General features: G+C 45.5%; 1 protein-coding gene across 1 annotated transcript in view; it reads right to left on the reverse strand.

Moving 5' to 3' along the window:
* Positions 1 to 1,839: 1,839 nt before the first annotated feature.
* LOC117042103 (C-type lectin domain family 2 member B-like) overlaps positions 1,840 to 17,867 on the reverse strand; it is a 28,950-nt gene continuing 12,922 nt past the window's right edge. The window contains exons 4-5 of the mRNA XM_033141581.1: positions 3,463 to 3,647; positions 1,840 to 1,950 (exon numbers count right to left, since the gene is read on the reverse strand). Of these exons, the coding sequence (XP_032997472.1) occupies positions 1,849 to 1,950; positions 3,463 to 3,647 (287 nt within the window). The 3' untranslated portion in view covers positions 1,840 to 1,848. The remainder of the gene's footprint in view (positions 1,951 to 3,462; positions 3,648 to 17,867) is intronic.

Below are 17,867 nucleotides of genomic sequence, written 5' to 3' on the forward strand. Positions count from 1 at the left end.
GGGTTGGACTGGATGGCCCTTGTGGTCTCTTCCAACTCTATGATTCTATGATTTCTGAGTGGGGGTTGAATCCTTGTGCCAGATCCTGGAATCTCAGCGTGTACCGGCCCCTACTTTATTTCAGAAAAAAATCAGGGAAGACTTATTCCATCAATTTAAATAGGGACTCCAAAGCATCGTAACTGCTGAACTTTCCAATGGATTTTCACTAAACCCTGCTGCTCGGGGTCAAGGCACATGTTCTACATCATGGGTAGGCAAACTAAGGCCCGGGGGCTGGATCTGGGCCCAATCTCCTTCTAAATCCAGCCCGCGGACGGTCTGTTTTTATATGAGTAGAATGTGTCCTTTTATTTAAAATGCATCTTTGGGTTATTTGTGGGGCACAGGAATTTGTTCACCCCCCCAAAAAAAATATAGTCCGGAGCCCCACAAAGTGACCCCTGTTCTACATGTAGGAAGTCCTAGGCTCAGGTCCTCAGCTTCTCTAACTAAGAGGATCCAATAGGTGAAAAGATGTCTGCTGGAAACCCTAGAGATCCACTGCTGGTGGTCACCCTTGTGGTGACCACCAGCAGTGTCCGACTCTTCGTGACCCCATGGACCAGAGCACGCCAGGCACCCCTATCCTTCACTGCCTCTCGCAATTTGGCCAAACTCATGTTAGTAGCTTCGAGAACACTGTCCAACCATCTCATCCTGTGTCATCCCTTTCTCCTTGTGCCCTCCATCTTTCCCAACATCAGGGAGTCTTCTCTTCTCATGAGGTGGCCAAAGTACTGGAGCCTCAACTTCAGGATCTGTCCTTCTAGTGAGCACTCAGGGCTGATTTCTTTAAGAATGGATAGGTTTGATCTCCTTGCAGTCCATGGGACTCTCAAGAGTCTCCTCCAGCACCATAATTCAAACGCATCAATTCTTCGACCCTGAACAGTACTGAGTTAAATGGGCAAATGGATGGTCATTCAGGCTGGGGCTAATACTATAGTTGTTGTACCAAATATCTGGAAGGTTGCTAAAGGCTGCAGTAGATGAGTCAAAACCTCCCCCCCCCCAGATATTTGCTAAGAGGTGGTGGGACCAAATCAAGCTGGAAAGGAAACTCATAGAACCTAAGACAAGACTATTGGGTCAGGTCAATGGCCCACCTAGTCCAGCATCCTGTTCTCACAAGTGGGAAGCCTGCAAGCCAGACCTGAGTGCAGCACCATTCTGCCCACATGCAATTCCCCTCAACTGGTTGCCTCTGACAGCGAAAGTAGAACATGGTTATTGTAGCACCTGCTGTGACCTGAAACACTTCACCTGCAGGATTTCAAATAAGTTGCATTCTAAACTCCCATTTCAGGGGACTTGTGATTTTGTTCAAAGTTATGTTCCTTAGGAAAGAAGCCCTTCGATAAACAATTATATACAGAGCTGTCTTTGGAAACATTTCATTTTTGATTATCAGTATTTATGGGATGCTTTTGAATTATGGTGCTGGAGGAGACTCTTGAGAGTCCCATGGACTGCAAGAAGATCAAACCTATCCATTCTCAAGGAAATCGGCCCTGAGTGCTCACTAGAAGGACAGATCCTGAAGTTGAGGCTCCAGTACCTTGGCCACCTCATGAGAAGAGAAGACTCCCTAGAAAAGACCCTGATGTTGGGAAAGATGGAGGGCACAAGGAGAAGGGGACGACAGAGGATGAGATGGTTGGACAGTGTTCTCGAAGCTACTAACACGAGTCTGACCAAACTACAGGAAGCAGTGGAAGACAGGAGTGCCTGGCGTGCTCTGGTCCATGGGTCACGAAGAGTCGGAAACGGCTGAACGACTGAACAACAACAATTTATGGGAAGGACTCACTTTGCAGTGTCTCCATTTAGCCATTTCCGGGTCTCTCCCATCCCTGGTTGGACACCAATCCAGTAGCTCCTCTTCATGTCATGACGTTTACAATAAGACTTTAAAAGACCAGAAGATATTAGAGTCTTGAACAGCCATATTCACAGTGCAGCTGAAAATATTACACAAGTCCAAAATATTTACCAGTTTATTTTTTAAAAAAAGAAAGAGCATCTTGTTGGATGGAGTTCTTATTTATATATAAATAATTTTTATTAACATTTTACCATTTTTTGACATCCGAATATCATATAATATATAACAAAAATATTGTCCCCCAATTCCCCCCCCCCACGACTTCCCTCAGCTTCCCATTCTGGTTTTTTGTCATATTATCTTATCCTGCTTATTAGTTATTCTTATTCTCTAACATTTTTAAACATAATTATTATTATTCTCTCCTATCATTTTAACATCCTCATTCTATTTCCTGCAATTGTTTCATTAATTGTGAGTGTTGGATGGAGTTCTTAACTCAGTTCAGCTACCAGCCCAGGATACAAATGTGGGGTGGGGTGTTCGTTTGTTTTAAATAAATACTTTTTAACAAAAAATATTTTATGTGCTCAATGTTTACTGCTATGACCCTACAATTATTTTTGTATTTAAATCAGCTCCTTTGTGCTACGTAATGGCTGGACTTAATGATTAAACAACAATATGGCCTGGTTCACATAAGCTGTGGTTTATTAAACTATTGTTTACTAAACTATGGGTTAGAATTATGTGGTTTACTTACTGATCTGAAGCTATGGTTTGTTGCAGGCTACAACTAATCCAGAATGCGGCAGCTAGACTGGTGATGGAGTGACTGCTGAGATCATATAACACGGGTCCTGAAAGACCTACATTGGCTCCCAGTACATTTCTGAGCACAATTCAAAGAGTTGGTGCTGACCTTTAAAGCCCTAAACAGCCTTGGCCCAGTATACCTGAAGGAGCGTCTCCACCCCCATCGTTCAGCCTGGACCCTGAGGTCCAGCTCCGAGGGCCTTCTGGCAGTTCCCTCCCTGCGAGAAGTGAGGTTACAGGGAACCAGGCAGAGGGCCTTCTCGGTAGTGGCACCCGCCCTGTGGAACGCCCTCCCATCAGATGTCAAGGAAATAAACAACCATCTGACTTTTTGAAGAGATCTGAAGGCAGCCATGTTTAGGGAAGTTTTTAATGTTTGATGTTTTATCGCTTTATATTGATGATATGATGATGATGATGATGTTGAGAGCCACCCAAAGTGGCTGGGGAGTCCCGGATGGATGGGCAGGATATAAATAAATAAATTAATATTATTACTTCTACTACTACTACTACTACTACTACTACAACAAATGCTTGTTTGTTTTAACAATCACTTAGTGTTATGTGCTAACTCAGCACCCTTCTTTAACCACGGTTTATCTGACCACTAACCAAGCTACGAAGGCATGAGGCAAGAGCGTTGGGAAATGAGCCAAAGCCATGGTTTCTTTGACCACTCATAGGACAACTCATGGTTAACTTGTGGTTTGTCGAACAAACCATGGCTTAGAGTTATATATCAAACAGCTTAGACAGACAATGTTTCCACACCTCACCTCTTCATCCTCTTCAATCCTAGCAAGAGACGCATTGTTTGAGGAGCAAAACACGTAGCTGGAGTTCCAATCCCCTTCTTCTTCCGAAAAATAGTAGCATTTGTTTCTAAAGCTAGTCCAGTTATATGGGCAATATTCAGCAGTAAGAGGGTTGGAATTTGGTTGCTTTGTTCTGTTAGGAAGAACTAAGATAGGTACAGAGAATTAAATGGTACCAGATTATTCATCCACCTATCTCCGAGAAGCACAGACAGAAACTGGGATCATTCAGCTGAAACAGAGTAGGGCCTAACTATCTACCTCACAGCTCCTTAAAACTTTTTGCAATTCCCAAGTGCAAAACACAAGTCACATATATCTTAAGCACATATGTATCGCCCCCCCCTTTTTTCAATACATGTACAATACACTCCATCCATCAGCCATCTTGGAAGATAAGCTGAAAGTAACAAAAGACTCTCAGTGAGGCATGCAGTCTCTAAAGAGAAACAACATTCTGTTGCCAAGGGCAGGATGTCAACCCCACCTACAGGACGCCTCAATTCCATGTGCAGAGGTCAGCCAGATAGGCATTTGAATCCTAAACATGTAACCAGACAATGTCCTCCACTGCATCTGAGGGCAGGAGCTATGGGGCCACAGGGCAAATAATAGCAGCACAGAGAGCTCTGTTCCCCAACAGCTCACCATTATTTTCGCCCACCCACCTCCCATCTGCTACCTGAGGCAGCTGCTTCACTCTGCCTCATGACAGGGCCGGCACTGCAGGGAACTCTCATGCAGGCTGAGGAGGGTACAGCTCAGGCATTTGCTCCATTGCTAGGAGACAAAGGGGAGCAGGAGCCAGGGAGAACTGGGAGCTTGGTAATCTCCGTTTCCAAGACCAAGGGAAGAAAAAATTGGGAATTATGGAGAAGCTCCCTTTGTGTGCACACCGTAATAATGGGCATACAGTGCTGGATATAGGTGCCTTTTTGGGGTGCTGTACGTATGATGCCATCCCTATGTTCTCCCTGTCCCACAGTATTTGCTGATCTAAAGCAAATTCTGCTGGAACTGTTATAATCCGTTTAGTGCTGAGGATGAAAACTTTTGCCCAACACCGGTCTTGAACTCACGACCCTGAGATTAAGCGTTTCATGTTCTACTGACTGAGCTATCCCAGGTGGCTGAAGAGAGACTTCAAGGAAAGTAGCACCCAAGTTTCTGCAACTTACCTAGTGCAAGGACAAGGATGATGGTGATAATGAAGACAACATTGAGAACAATGGAAAACTTTAGCCATGGACATTGCCTGTGTGGTAGGGAAAAAAATAAGACCTATCCACCAGCGCTCATGAGACTGATTCAACAGAGCTTTGGAGAACTCTGTGCAACTCAAAGGCAGTTCTGTATGACAGCTTAAAGTAGTCAAATATTGGTGGGACCAGCAACAAAATGTTGCAGTATAATATCCTCACCACAAAGAAGGAGGCCTCTTCTCAAGTTTGCAGCCTCCATGCCCTCCTGCAGAATACTCTAAGCTAGAGCTTTCCAAACTTTTCATGCTGGTCTGGAGCATCCTCCCTCTGCGTGTGACCAGGTAGGTGGGTGTGACCCTGGCAGACCCCATAAAACACATAGTTTGGAAAGCTCTGCTATAGCTCAAGCAGGACCAATCGCTTGGTCCTTACTGAGCTTTCTGAAGGGGTTTCCCCTTAAATGAGAGCCTAGACTCATCTTCCCCCTTCATGGATCACTGCCTTGTCGTGGCGAAGGGGCTTGAATTACTCAGGCAAGCTATGGACAGGTCAAGATGGACAGGTCATAGCGGAGAGTTTGGACCAAACGTGATCCACCTGGAGAAGGAACTGGCAAGCCGCTCCAGTATCCCTGCCAAGAAAACTCCATGGACAAAGACAACAGGCATATAAAAGATATGACGCTGGAAGATGAGCCCCTCAGGTCGGAAGGCATCCAACTTGCTACTGGGGAAGAGTGGAGGACAAGTACAAGTAGATCCAGAGCTGATGAAGCGGCTGGGCCAAAGCCGAAAGGACGCTCAGTTGTGGATATGCCTGGAAGCGAAAGGAAAGTCCAATGCTGTAAAGAAAAGTATTGCATAGGAACCTGGAATGTAAGAACCATGAACCTTGGTAAGCTGGATGTGGTAAAAAATGAGATGGCAAGAATAAACATTGACATCCTAGGCATCAGTGAACTAAAATGGACAGGAATGGGCGAATTCAGTTCGGATGACTATCGTATCTACTACTGTGGGCAGGAATCCCGTAAAAGAAATGGAGTGGCCCTCATAGTCAACAAAAGAGTGGCGAAAGCTGTACTGGGATGCAACTTCAAAAATGATAGAATGATCTCGATACGAATCCAAGGCAGTCCTTTTAACATCACAGTAATCCAAGTTTCTGCACCAACTACCAGTGCTGAAGAAACCGAAATTGATCAATTCTATGAAGACTTACAACACCTTATAGAAATGACACCAAAGAAGGATGTTCTTCTCATTATAGGGGATTGGAATGCTAAAGTAGGAAGTCAAGAGATAAAAGGAACAACTGGCAAGTTTGGCCTTGGAGATCAAAATGAAGCAGGGCAAAGGCTAATAGAGTTCTGTCAAGAGAACAAGCTGGTCATCACAAACACACTTTTCCAACAACACAAGAGACGACTCTACACATGGACATCACCAGATGGGCAACATCGAAATCAGATTGATTATATTCTCTGCAGCCAAAGATGGAGAAGCTCTATACACTCAGCAAAAACAAGACCTGGAGCTGACTGTGGCTCAGATCATCAGCTCCTTATAGCAAAATTCCAGCTTAAACTGAAGAAAGTAGGAAAAACCACTGGGCCAGTAAGATTCAATCTAAATCAAATTCCTTATGAATACACAGTTGAAGTGAAGAACAGGTTCAAGGATTTAGATTTGGTGGATAGAGTACCTGAAGAACTGTGGATGGAGGTTCGTAACATTATACAGGAGACAGCAACGAAAACCATCCCAATGAAAAAGAAATGCAAGAAAGCAAAGTGGCTGACCAATGAGGCCTTACAAATAGCGGGGGAGAGAAGACAAGCAAAATGCGAAGGAGATCGTGAAAGATACAGGAAATTGAATGCAGATTTTCAAAGAATAGCAAGGAGAGACAAGAGGGCCTTTCTAAACGAGCAATGCAAAGAAATAGAGGAAAATAACAGAATGGGAAAAACCAGAGATTTATTCAAGAAAATTGGAGATATGAAAGGAACATTTCGTACAAAGATTACCACAATTAAGGACAAAAGTGGAAAGGACCTAACAGAAGCAGAAGACATCAAGAAGAGGTGGCAAGAATACACAGAGGAATTATACCAGAAAGATATGGAGGTCTCATACACCCCAGGTAATGTGGTTGCTGACCTTGAGCCAGACATCCTGGAGAGTGAAGTCAAATGGGCCTTAGAAAGCCTTGCTAACAACAAGGCCAGTGGAAGTGATGATATTCCAGCTGAACTATTTAAAATTTTAAAAGAGGATGCTGTTAAGGTCCTGCACTCAATATGCCAGCAAGTTTGGAAAACTCAGCAGTGGCCAGAGGATTGGAGAAGATCAGTCTACATCCCAATCCCAAAGAAGGGCAGTGCCAAAGAATGCTCCAACTACCGCACAATTGCACTCATTTCACACGCTAGCAAGGTTATGCTTAAAATTCTACAAGGCAGGCTTAAGCAGTATGTGGACCGAGAACTCCCAGAAGTGCAAGCTGGATTTCGAAGGGGCAGAGGAACCAGAGACCAAATTGCAAACATGCGCTGGATTATGGAGAAAGCCAGAGAGTTCCAGAAAAACATCTACTTCTGCTTCATTGATTATGCAAAAGCATTTGACTGTGTCGACCACAGCAAACTATGGCAAGTTCTTAAAGAAATGGGAGTGCCGGATCACCTCATTTGCCTCCTGAGAAATCTGTATGTGGGACAAGAAGCTACAGTTAGAACTGGATATGGAACAACTGACTGGTTCAAAATTGGGAAAGGAGTACGACAAGGCTGTATATTGTCTCCCTGCTTATTTAACTTATATGCAGAATACATCATGCGAAAGGCTGGACTGGATGAATCCCCAACCGGAATTAAGATTGCCGGAAAAAATATCAACAACCTAAGATATGCTGATGATACTACCTTGATGGCAGAAAGTGAGGAAGAATTGAAGAACCTTTTAATGAGGGTGAAAGAAGAGAGCGCAAAATATGGTCTGAAGCTCAACATCAAAAAAACTAAGATCATGGCCACTGGTCCCATCACCTCCTGGCAAATAGAAGGGGAAAAAATGGAGGCAGTGAGAGATTTCACTTTCTTGGGTTCCATGATCACTGCAGATGGTGACAGCAGTCACGAAATCAGAAGACGCCTGCTTCTTGGGAGAAAAGCAATGACAAACCTAGACAGCATCTTAAAAAGCAAAGACATCACCTTGCCGACAAAGGTCCGTATAGTTAAAGCTATGGTTTTCCCAGTAGTAATGTACGGAAGTGAGAGCTGGACCATAAAGAAGGCTGATCGCCGTAGAATTGATGCTTTTGAATTATGGTGCTGGAGGAGACTCTTGAGAGTCCCGTGGACTGCAAGAAGATCAAACCTATCCATTCTCAAAGAAATCAGCCCTGAGTACTCACTAGAAGGACAGATCCTGAAGTTGAGGCTCCAGTACTTTGGCCACCTCATGAGAAGAGAAGAATCCCTAGAAAAGACCCTGATGTTGGGAAAGATGGAGGGCACAAGGAGAAGGGGACGACAGAGGATGAGATGGTTGGACAGTGTTCTTGAAGCTACTAACATGAGTTTGGCCAAACTGCGAGAGGCAGTGAAGGATAGGCGTGCCTGGCGTACTCTGGTCCATGGGGTCACGAAGAGTCGGACACGACTGAACGACTGAACAACAACAACAACAAAGACTCATCTTCAGCAGAGCACAGATTCGGGGAGCACCAAAGCAAGATCGGGGGTCTCTTGCTCTGATGCCACACCTCCATGTTTGCCTTCAGTGATGTAAGCAGCAGTTTCAGCAATGCCTATATAATCCACATTATTTTTGCCACCCCATTGCCAAGCCAAACTCTCCTCGTATCTTTGTGCTGTCGTTTCGCCTCTTTCAGCACGCATAGCAAACCGCTCATCCCTACCTTTAAAATCTTTAATAAAAATACATTGAAAAAATACAAAACCTCTCCACCACCTTTCTCTACCCTAAACTTCTCCACTTCTTGTAAAGTCCTGCCCATAAGACTGATTTTACAAATAAATGAGGTTGTAAAATGGTGCCTGCAGAGAGGGTTATAGTAGAGACCTACTGAATGGCCCCCAGTGCTCCACAAGAGAACCTCACTTCCTTATTTATATCTCTTACATTTGTCTCCAGTGTGGTGTAGTGGTTAAGAGCGGTAGACTCGTTATCTGGGGAACCGGGTTGCGTCTCCGCTCCTCCACATGCAGCTGCTGGGTGACCTTGGGCTAGTCACACTTCTCTGAAGTCTCTCAGCCCCACTCACCTCACAGAGTGTTTGTTGTGGGGGAGGAAGGGAAAGGAGAATGTGAGCCGCTTTGAGACTCCTTCGGGTAGTGAAAAGCGGGATATCAAATCCAAACTCTTCTTCCTGTTGTTTTTGCTTCTCTCCCTAGCCTTGCCTCTGTCTCCTTCTCCTTCTCCTTCTCGCTTCCTCCAGCTTCCCTTTCCCCAATCAATCCCTTAGCATCCTTTCTTCTGTGGTCTCCTCGTTCCTAAGCCCACAATCTGAGCCAATTCCAACCACACCTTGGGCGTAGCCAAGATTTTTGTTGGAGCGGATTAGGTCTTTTGTTGGGGGATGGGGAGAACCGCAGTTAGCTATGTGTTTTTATATATTTTTATTGATTGCGGGGACAGCTGAGCTGTCCCTCCCAGCCTCCCCCCTTTGCTATGCCCACGAACCACACCTAGACACCTGCTCTTTATGTTAACCCCTGTGAATCCACAAAAGCTTCCCACGACCTACCTCCACCCATTCGTTCCAGTCTCGTTGCCTGTTGGCTGTTCCAAAAAGAATTTGCAAAGACGACACTTCGATCTCCTCTCCCCCACCCCCCTTTCCATCCTGACCAGTTTCTTCCGGGATCTTTGCCAACTCCAAGGCTCCGGGAAGAACTTGGCACATAATTTCCCGCTGCTCTGAATGCGCTGTCCCGTCCTGCGAGGCGCTGCCAAGTTCTCAGCCTCAACGCGAAAGATAAGAGGTCGCTTGGGAAGTCAAACCTCAGCTTCTATTCTGCGCTCCGAGAGGAAACTCAGTAGGTAGGCACTCCCCGCCCCCCCGCTCTCGTTTTCAGGCAAGTTCTCAGAAGCGTCCCAGCCGCAACTCTGCTTCATAAGGGATCCCTCCCCTTTGTATCAGTGTGCCTTTCAAACAACATGCAGAGGGCCTTCTCGGTAGAAGTGGAACGTCCTTCCATTAGGTGCCAAGGAAACAAACTTTTGGAAGGTATCTGAAGGCAGCCCTGTAGAAGGATGTTTTTAATGTGCGATGTTTTCTTGTGTTTAAATTTGTTGGGAGACTGGTTGGGGCAACCCAATCAGATGAGCGACTTCTTCTTCTTCTTCTTCTTCTTCTTCTTCTTCTTCCTCTTCCTCTTCTGGTTAGAGCATGGTGCTGATACCGCCGAGGCTCCAGGTTGGATCCCCGTATGGGACAGCTGCATAGTCCTGCACTGCAGGGGGTTGGACTAGATGATCCTCAGGCTCCCTTCCAATTCTACAATTCTTTGATTATTATTATTATGTAAACAAGGCTGGGGTGGGTGTGGGATTGCAGGACTTGTTTGTCTGTCTGTTCTGTTTGCATAAGCCGCATGAGTGTACACTGCACTTTACAGAGGGAGGTGAGGAACCAGTGGTCCTGGGATAGCACACCCAGTAGAGCACGAGACTCTTAATCCCAGGGTCATGGGTTTGCGCCCCACTTTGGGCAAAAGATTCCTTCCTTGCAGGGGGTTGGACTAGATGACCCTTGGGGTCCCTTCCAACTCTACAATGCTATGTTTCTATAATGCCAGACTCCAACTCCCCTCATTGCTGACCATGGTGTTGGCTGGGACTGATGGGAGCATGAGGCAAGGTGAGGTGACCGCTTCAGGTGGAAGGATCCACAGGTTGGGGGGCAGGGAGGGAACTACTGAGGATGCATCAGATTCGGCCTCCAATGAATGCCTTGGCCTCTGCCTCTGCTGCAGTGACAGCAGTAGCTGCAGCACGCTCTTTGCATTCTCAGGCAGAGGGGAAGGAAGTATATTGTGAACACACCCTTGTTTTTGCAGTGTTGCCTCTAACGCTGTTCTCTTCCCATGCACTGTCAAGCATATGCAATCGAGAGATGTACCTCCTGCCTGCTATAACCCAAACAAACAATATGTTGCATTAGACACGCTCTGGAAAAAAAGTAATTAACCCATCCACTTTAAGAAAGAAAATGAGAAAAAGGAGGAGCTAGAGCTGAGTGAAACTGTCAACACCAGTTCTCTTGGGGTGTGTGTGTGTGTGTGTGTGTGTGTTTCATTTCTCCACATTTTATTTTGTTATCCTTTTTTCCAATGTGTTTGATTGTATTTTTCAGTCAGGCAGAAACAATGTAAAACATAAACCAAACTAAACACAGAGAGAAAGACAAAGGGTACTACTACTACTACTACTACTACTACTAATAATAATAATAATTGATAGTTTGTTGCAGGGCTGGCCCAAGACATTTTGGCACCTGAGGCGAACTAGAAAATGGTGCCCCCCTCATCACCAAGGAGCAATTACTTCAGGAACAGGGGTGCTGACTCCTAGGGACGGAACCCCTCCCAATATTTGTTAGTGGGAGGCTGGGGCCCTTCAATGTTTGCCGAGGCATCACGCATGATGTCGTGACATCGTCAGCGATGCCTGGATGTGACACTGTGTGATGTCTGGGGATTGCATGAGCCAGGAACGCAGTGGCGCCTCCTCCTCCTGTGGGGAAGCAGCCCCCCGCCCATGGTGGTGGCAGGAGGAGGAGGAGGAGGAAAAGGAGACAGAGAAGCCGCTGGGCATGGAAGTTGAGCTGCCTTGTGACGCCCGGACGTCATGCCCAATGGCGTTGTGTCCAGGCCCCGAGTATGATGTCCGGGCGTCATGCACAACATTGCAACATCGTGCATGGCACCCGGGTGTGATGTTGTCAAGTCAAGTCAGCCCCCTTTCCCAAGTCGGTGCATCTGATCAGCATAAAGAGAGTGAATAACAATCTACGTCGGAAATCTGCTGCCCCTGTGGATCTTGCTTCAAGACAAAGTCCCTCCTTTTTGCCTCCCAAATTGCCACTTGATGGCTGATACATGGCTGCCTCCTGGTTCTGTTGTCTCTTCTGTCAAGATCATGGTGACAATAATAGTAAGGCCAGGAGGAGCCTGTGTTTCACTCTTTCTCTTCCTTCTGGTGTGGTGTTCTGTATAAAGTGGTACTTTGGGTTACAGACGCTTCAGGTTACAAACTCCGCTAACCCAGAAATAATGCTTCAGGTTAAGAAGTTTGCTTCAGGATAAGAACAGAAATTGTGCTCTGGTGATGCAGCAGCAGCGGGAGGTCCCATTAGCTAAAGTGGTGCTTCAGGTTAAGAACGGACCTCCAGAACGAATTAAGTACTTAACCCGAGGTACCACTGTATAGTGTTAAGGTTTAGTCTTATTATAAGTTATTGTAAGTTTAAGTTAAGTTCGCTGCAACTGGATTTCTTATGGGCAGTGCCAATCCTGAGTGTATTGGATTTGTGACCATGATGCTCATTTGCCTTCAGTAGCAGTAAAGCTCTGCTGGATGAAATACAATTGCCTCTGGTCTATTTTTTGGGAAATCCTGCAATGTGTTTGAGTTTTTACTCTGCTAACTATACATCGGAGTTCTGCTCTGGATCAATATTGAGTAGAATGGCATGGCAGTTTTTGTGTGTGTGTGTGTGTGTGTGTGTGTGTGTGTGTGTGTTTGTGTGTGTGTGTACAACACCAGCATTCATTTCCCACACATCAGTTCCTTCCTAAGTACCGTATTCAGCTTCCCCCCCCCTTTCCAAAGCGCACAGCCATTTTGCAACAACATTGCAAAACCCTTGCAGCTGAATATGAAGGCCACACATGATGTCATTTTCAAAAAGTAAAAAGAAGTGTGGATTTCTTTAGCATAGCTGAGCATTTACGTAGGTGAGCCTGCTCAGTTTCCTGCGGCCTGCAAGATGTAACAAGGCAGGCTAGCCAGCTCAGATTGAACAAGAACTCAGAGCAGATTCTGCTCACTTGCATCCCACCCATTCTGTCTGCTACTGTATCCTGTTCTCAGTGGAGGGGAGAATTTACCTTGGGGGCCAGTGCAAGGTGGCAAGCAGTCACCTCTTCATTGGGGCAGAGAGGTGTCCCCCCCCCCGGGCCTTTCCTGACTCAGGCTCAGTGATTGAAAGGGGGAGAAATCAGATTTATTTCACATGTTGAGGCGAACCTGCCTAATTTGCACTTTCTGGAACAACATGGAACCCAAAGCACACCCAATTTTTGAAATTCAGATTCTCCAAGATTTGCAGTGCAGTTCTCCAGCCAAGTAATGTGTGTGTGTGTGTGTTTATAAAAGCATATACTGTACTAAGATAAAAAGTACATAAAATTTCATTGTACCAGGGGGAAATTGCCTTGCAAAAATGTATACATTAGGGGAAATTTGCATCCAAATGAATATATTATGAGACATTCCCACTACGATGCTGATACATTTCCACAAGGAGTTTATAAAATAAATAATAATAATAATAATAATAATAATAATAATAATAATATAAATAAATAAATAAATTGCAAATTGAGACAGAAATGTAGAGAACTAAACTTAGGACTGGACAAAATGGGAAAATAAGAGAAACCATCATTGGCTGATTTTGTTAGAGTCTGTGTCTGGATTACACAGAACGAGTTGCAGAGTACTGTAAAGACGACAGCAGAGTACACGCAGACTTCCAAGAAGCTTGGTTGCAAATGCCGGCTAGACAGTATGAAGCAGTAACTCAGACGCTGCTACTAGTAACTGGCTTAAACTCTACGTTGTTTATTATGTACAGTATATACAGACAGGATCTTAGGAAAGCAACAAAACATTTCCCCTCTAACTCTTCTCTCTAACACGCCAACCTCTCAACCACTAAACCAAACTCCACACAGAAGGTAATGAGTGTTACTACTGCCTTTATGGGAACCTCTTCCAATTACCGGACTGTTACCAGGATCCATATCACTAGGCAGATCAGCCAGTGTCGGAGGAAGCCTCTTCGCTGTCTGGGACAGCAGTGCGGAGGCACCCCCCTGGGGGCGGGGCATGACGCGTGCACCGTGACATCACAACGCATGCGTCGTGGCGTCCAGGCATGCGTAGTACATCCGGGCCGGAAAAAAGCCGCTGGAAAGGGGGGGGGGTGAGGGCATGAAAAGGGGGTAAAGGGCTTTTTTCAGCGCTGGGCTCCCTGGGCGGAGCTGCGGCATGGAGGTGAGGGGCGGGCCAGCGAGGAGGGGCGCACCTCCCCGCTGGCCCGCCCCTCGCCTCCATGCCGCGGCTCTGCAGGCCAGCCAGCGCCAAAAAAAGGCCGAGCGAGGTCTTGGAGGCTCCGATGGTGGGGGCGGGGCCACGCCCCGAGTGTCACCCTCCCGGGCGGTACCCAGGGCAGCCCGCCCCCTATGCCCCCCTTCGCTCCGCCCCTGAGATCAGCAGAGAGCTTTGATCAGATTCTGGGCAGTCAGCCAATTGTTAATTGCTCAGTAGTGCAGCTGAATCAAGGCACGTAGTCAAAAACCTCAACAGATTTACCCATTCCAAGGTGGGGGATAGAGAAAGGCTTCCCCACCAGATCTGAGGAAACTGGCTTAAGTCACCTCATCATTTAGACCAGGTGAGAAACAAAATCCTGCTGTTTTTGAGAACTGAAGAGTCCAGGGGTACTTTTGGTGGCTGAATGCTGTGATTTGTGAGATGTATTGAGGAAGCCAGTTTATATATATATACACACACACACACACACACACACATATATATATACACCCCCACACACCCACACCCACACACCTGTTTAATAAATTACCTGATAAATAAGAAACATACAAGAGCCTGGAACACCAGTCTTATAGGGAAGATAGTGGGATAATTGATGTGCATGCCAACATGCACATATGGGTAGCCAACATGACAACTCCAGTCACCCCTGCCAATTGGCCAATTGGGTGTTGTAGTCCATGTCATTTTAAGGGCACCGGGTTGGCTACCCCAGTATATGCAATGTCTGGGTTGTTGTCCTAATGAGAGAGAACAAGCCATAGTTCTCCTGAGAACCAAAGGCCTGTAAATGTCCCACTACAGTGGTTGTCTTGAGTGTCTCTTTTGAGATGGGAAGTGTAGGATAACAACAAAAAATAACAGCAAGGTTGTGTGTGAAACACCCAATCATCTTTATTTAGTTTAGACCAGCGACGTGTTGTCACATTTGTGAATCAGCCAATAGTTTATATAAATAACACTCTAGCAGTTCACACCAGGCAGTTCATACCAGGCACTGCTCCGGTCTCTTTCAAACTGTAGTTTTGGTGCAGATGAAGTGGAGTTCATTACTGCATCTTATGAAGTTGGGTCTGGGTTCGTCATGCAAATAGGCGCAGTTTCCTCCATTTCCACTGACATCCAACCTTAATAATAATAAAAATAATAAATTATTATTTATACACTGCCCATCTGGCTGGGTTTCCCCAGCCACTCTGGATGGCTTCCAACAGAACATTAAAATGCAATAATCTATTAAACATTAAAAGCTTCCCTAAACAGGGCTGCTTTCAGATGTCTCCTAAAAGTCTGGTACAGTGGTACCTCGACTTATGAGCAACTCGACTTCCATATTTTTCGACTTCCGAATGACCTCCGGAAGTGAAAAATGGCCGCCGCTTCCGAAATTTTCGACTTACGAAGGGAAAGCGGTGGCACGATACCTCAACTTACAAAGTTTTGAATGCGGTTTTTTCGACATATGAGAAACCACCATGCATCCTCCAACTGACTCCAGACACTCATACAGGACCTTCACCGCCTTCACTGGTTCTGATTTGAAAGAGAGGTAGAGCTGGGTATCATCCGCATACTGATGAACACCCTGCCCAAACCCCCTGATGATCTCTCCCAGCGGCTGCATGTAGATGTTGAAAAGCATGGGGGAGAGGACAGAACCCTGAGACACCCCACAAGTGAGAGCCCAGGGGTCTGAACAATCATCCCCAAAGGAACTATAGTCAGGTGTTTGATGCTCTCAGTTCCTTCTTTACAACATAAGCAAGGTTAGATGGAGAGCCAATGTCCAGAGGGTTGCTGCTTTAAGGCTTTGCGTTTAGCTGAAGAGAGCCTAGGAGGGGTAGTCTAGGTGGGATGTATAATCAGCTCCCAGTGACCTGTCCAGGGTGCTGAAAGCCCCCTTATTTATAGACCAAGTTCCCACAAAGAACAATAGCACGGAGACATTTGTGCCTGGTGGATAACAGAATGGATTCTGCCTAACCTACTGATTCTGTGGGGTGTAAAACACAGAGCAGTCAAGTACAACATAAAAAGGGGGTGTCTGGACCAGCCAGTCGGAACTTCCTGTTTCCTCCTAGGCTGGGACAGACTTCCTCTACATGTGACCATAGGACTGGCCACCATCTCTCTCTCTCTTTGACATTCATCAAAGAAGCAACATCTGTTTAGCCTAAGATGCTCTCTTGGCTTCTAGCTAAGAGAGGACAAAGGGACTATCTCTTTATGGGATAGATTCCAGGTATATTACTTTTGTAACTTAAGTCTGCCTTCTGGGATCCATCTGTGAACAGAATGAGTGAGTGAGTAAACTCTTTTTATACTTTTATAGAAGACTGTGTCATGTCTATTTCTTTTATGAGGGACTAAAGGTAACTTATTATTATTATTATTATTATTATTATTATTATTATTATTATTATTATTATTATTATTTGTACCCCGCCCATCTGGCTGGATTTCCCCAGCCACTCTGGGTGGCTTCCAACAAAAATCAGAAACAAAAATATCACACATTAAATGCTTCCCTAAACAGGGCTGCCTTCAGATGTCCTCTAAATGTCTGGTAGTTGTCTATCTCTTTGACATCTGAAGGGAGGGCGTTCCACAGAGCGGGCGCCACTACCGAGAAGGTCCTCTGCCTGGTTCCCTGTAGCTTTGCTTCTCGCAGTGAGGGAACTGCCAGAAGGCCCTCAGCGCTGGATCTCAGTGTCCGGGCTGAATGATGGGAGTGGAGACGTTCCTTCAGGTATACTGGGCCAAGGCCGTTTAGGGCTTTAAACGTCAGCGCCAACACTTTGAATTGTGCTCGGAAACGTACTGGGAGCCAATGTAGATCTCTCAGGACCAGTCACCAGTCTAGCTGCCGCATTCTGGATTAATTGCAGTTTCCGGGCCTTTGAGCAAATGCATCCGCAGTGCAGGTTTAAAAAGGGGAATGTTACTCTGCTAAATTGTAGAACTTGTTAACACAAGTTGGAAAGGTTATAATCAAACAATATATCCTCTCCTGCATCCCTGAACATTTTCACAGGACACAGCTACAGGTGCAAATCTGAGCACAAGTTTGCATCATACCCTTGACTATTATCAGTTTCATTGGAGGCATCTGGTTTTGTGGTCTCACCACTGAAGGACAGAAGAGAAAGGAGAGGACTTACGCCGAGCTGTTTCCATGGAGCCATTTCCAGCGCTGTCCTGGCTCTCTGCTGACACCGATCCAAAAGGGATTATTGCCTTTTAGAGCCATCACAAAGCGCTTTAATGATCAGAATAAATGAATGTTAAGGGATGTGAGTTGCTAGAATCACAGGCAAATCGTGCTGCAGCTGAACATCTGCAAGTACTTAGATGTGATTTATAATTTGGACTCTATACAATTTTTCTGTTTTTATATTGCACCTGGTTATTTCATTGTTGCTGCCTGAAATGTGGATTAAAATACACTTATATACCACCTATACCCAGGGGTCTCAGGTATCAAGATAAAAAAAACTACAAAATACATAATAAAAATATAAACAACAACCCAATAGCCCTCCCCCCCAAAATAACACATTTTAAAAAGGGCATAGGACGTCTATCAGATCAATGAAAGGCCTGGTTAAAAAGGAACGTTTTTGCCCAGCAGCTAAAGGTGTATAATGAAGGTTCCAGGCGAACAAATTAATAAAGCATTCAAATAGATGAGTGGACCCCTACCTTCTTAGACAGGTTACCAGCTGTGACCTGCCATCTATTGCAGCCTACTTTGGGCTAGGACTGGAGGATCTCCATTTAAGAAATAATA

Source organism: Lacerta agilis, chromosome 2 (assembly GCF_009819535.1).
Source record: "Lacerta agilis isolate rLacAgi1 chromosome 2, rLacAgi1.pri, whole genome shotgun sequence".
In the NCBI taxonomy this organism is placed as follows: Eukaryota; Metazoa; Chordata; class Lepidosauria; order Squamata; family Lacertidae; genus Lacerta; species Lacerta agilis.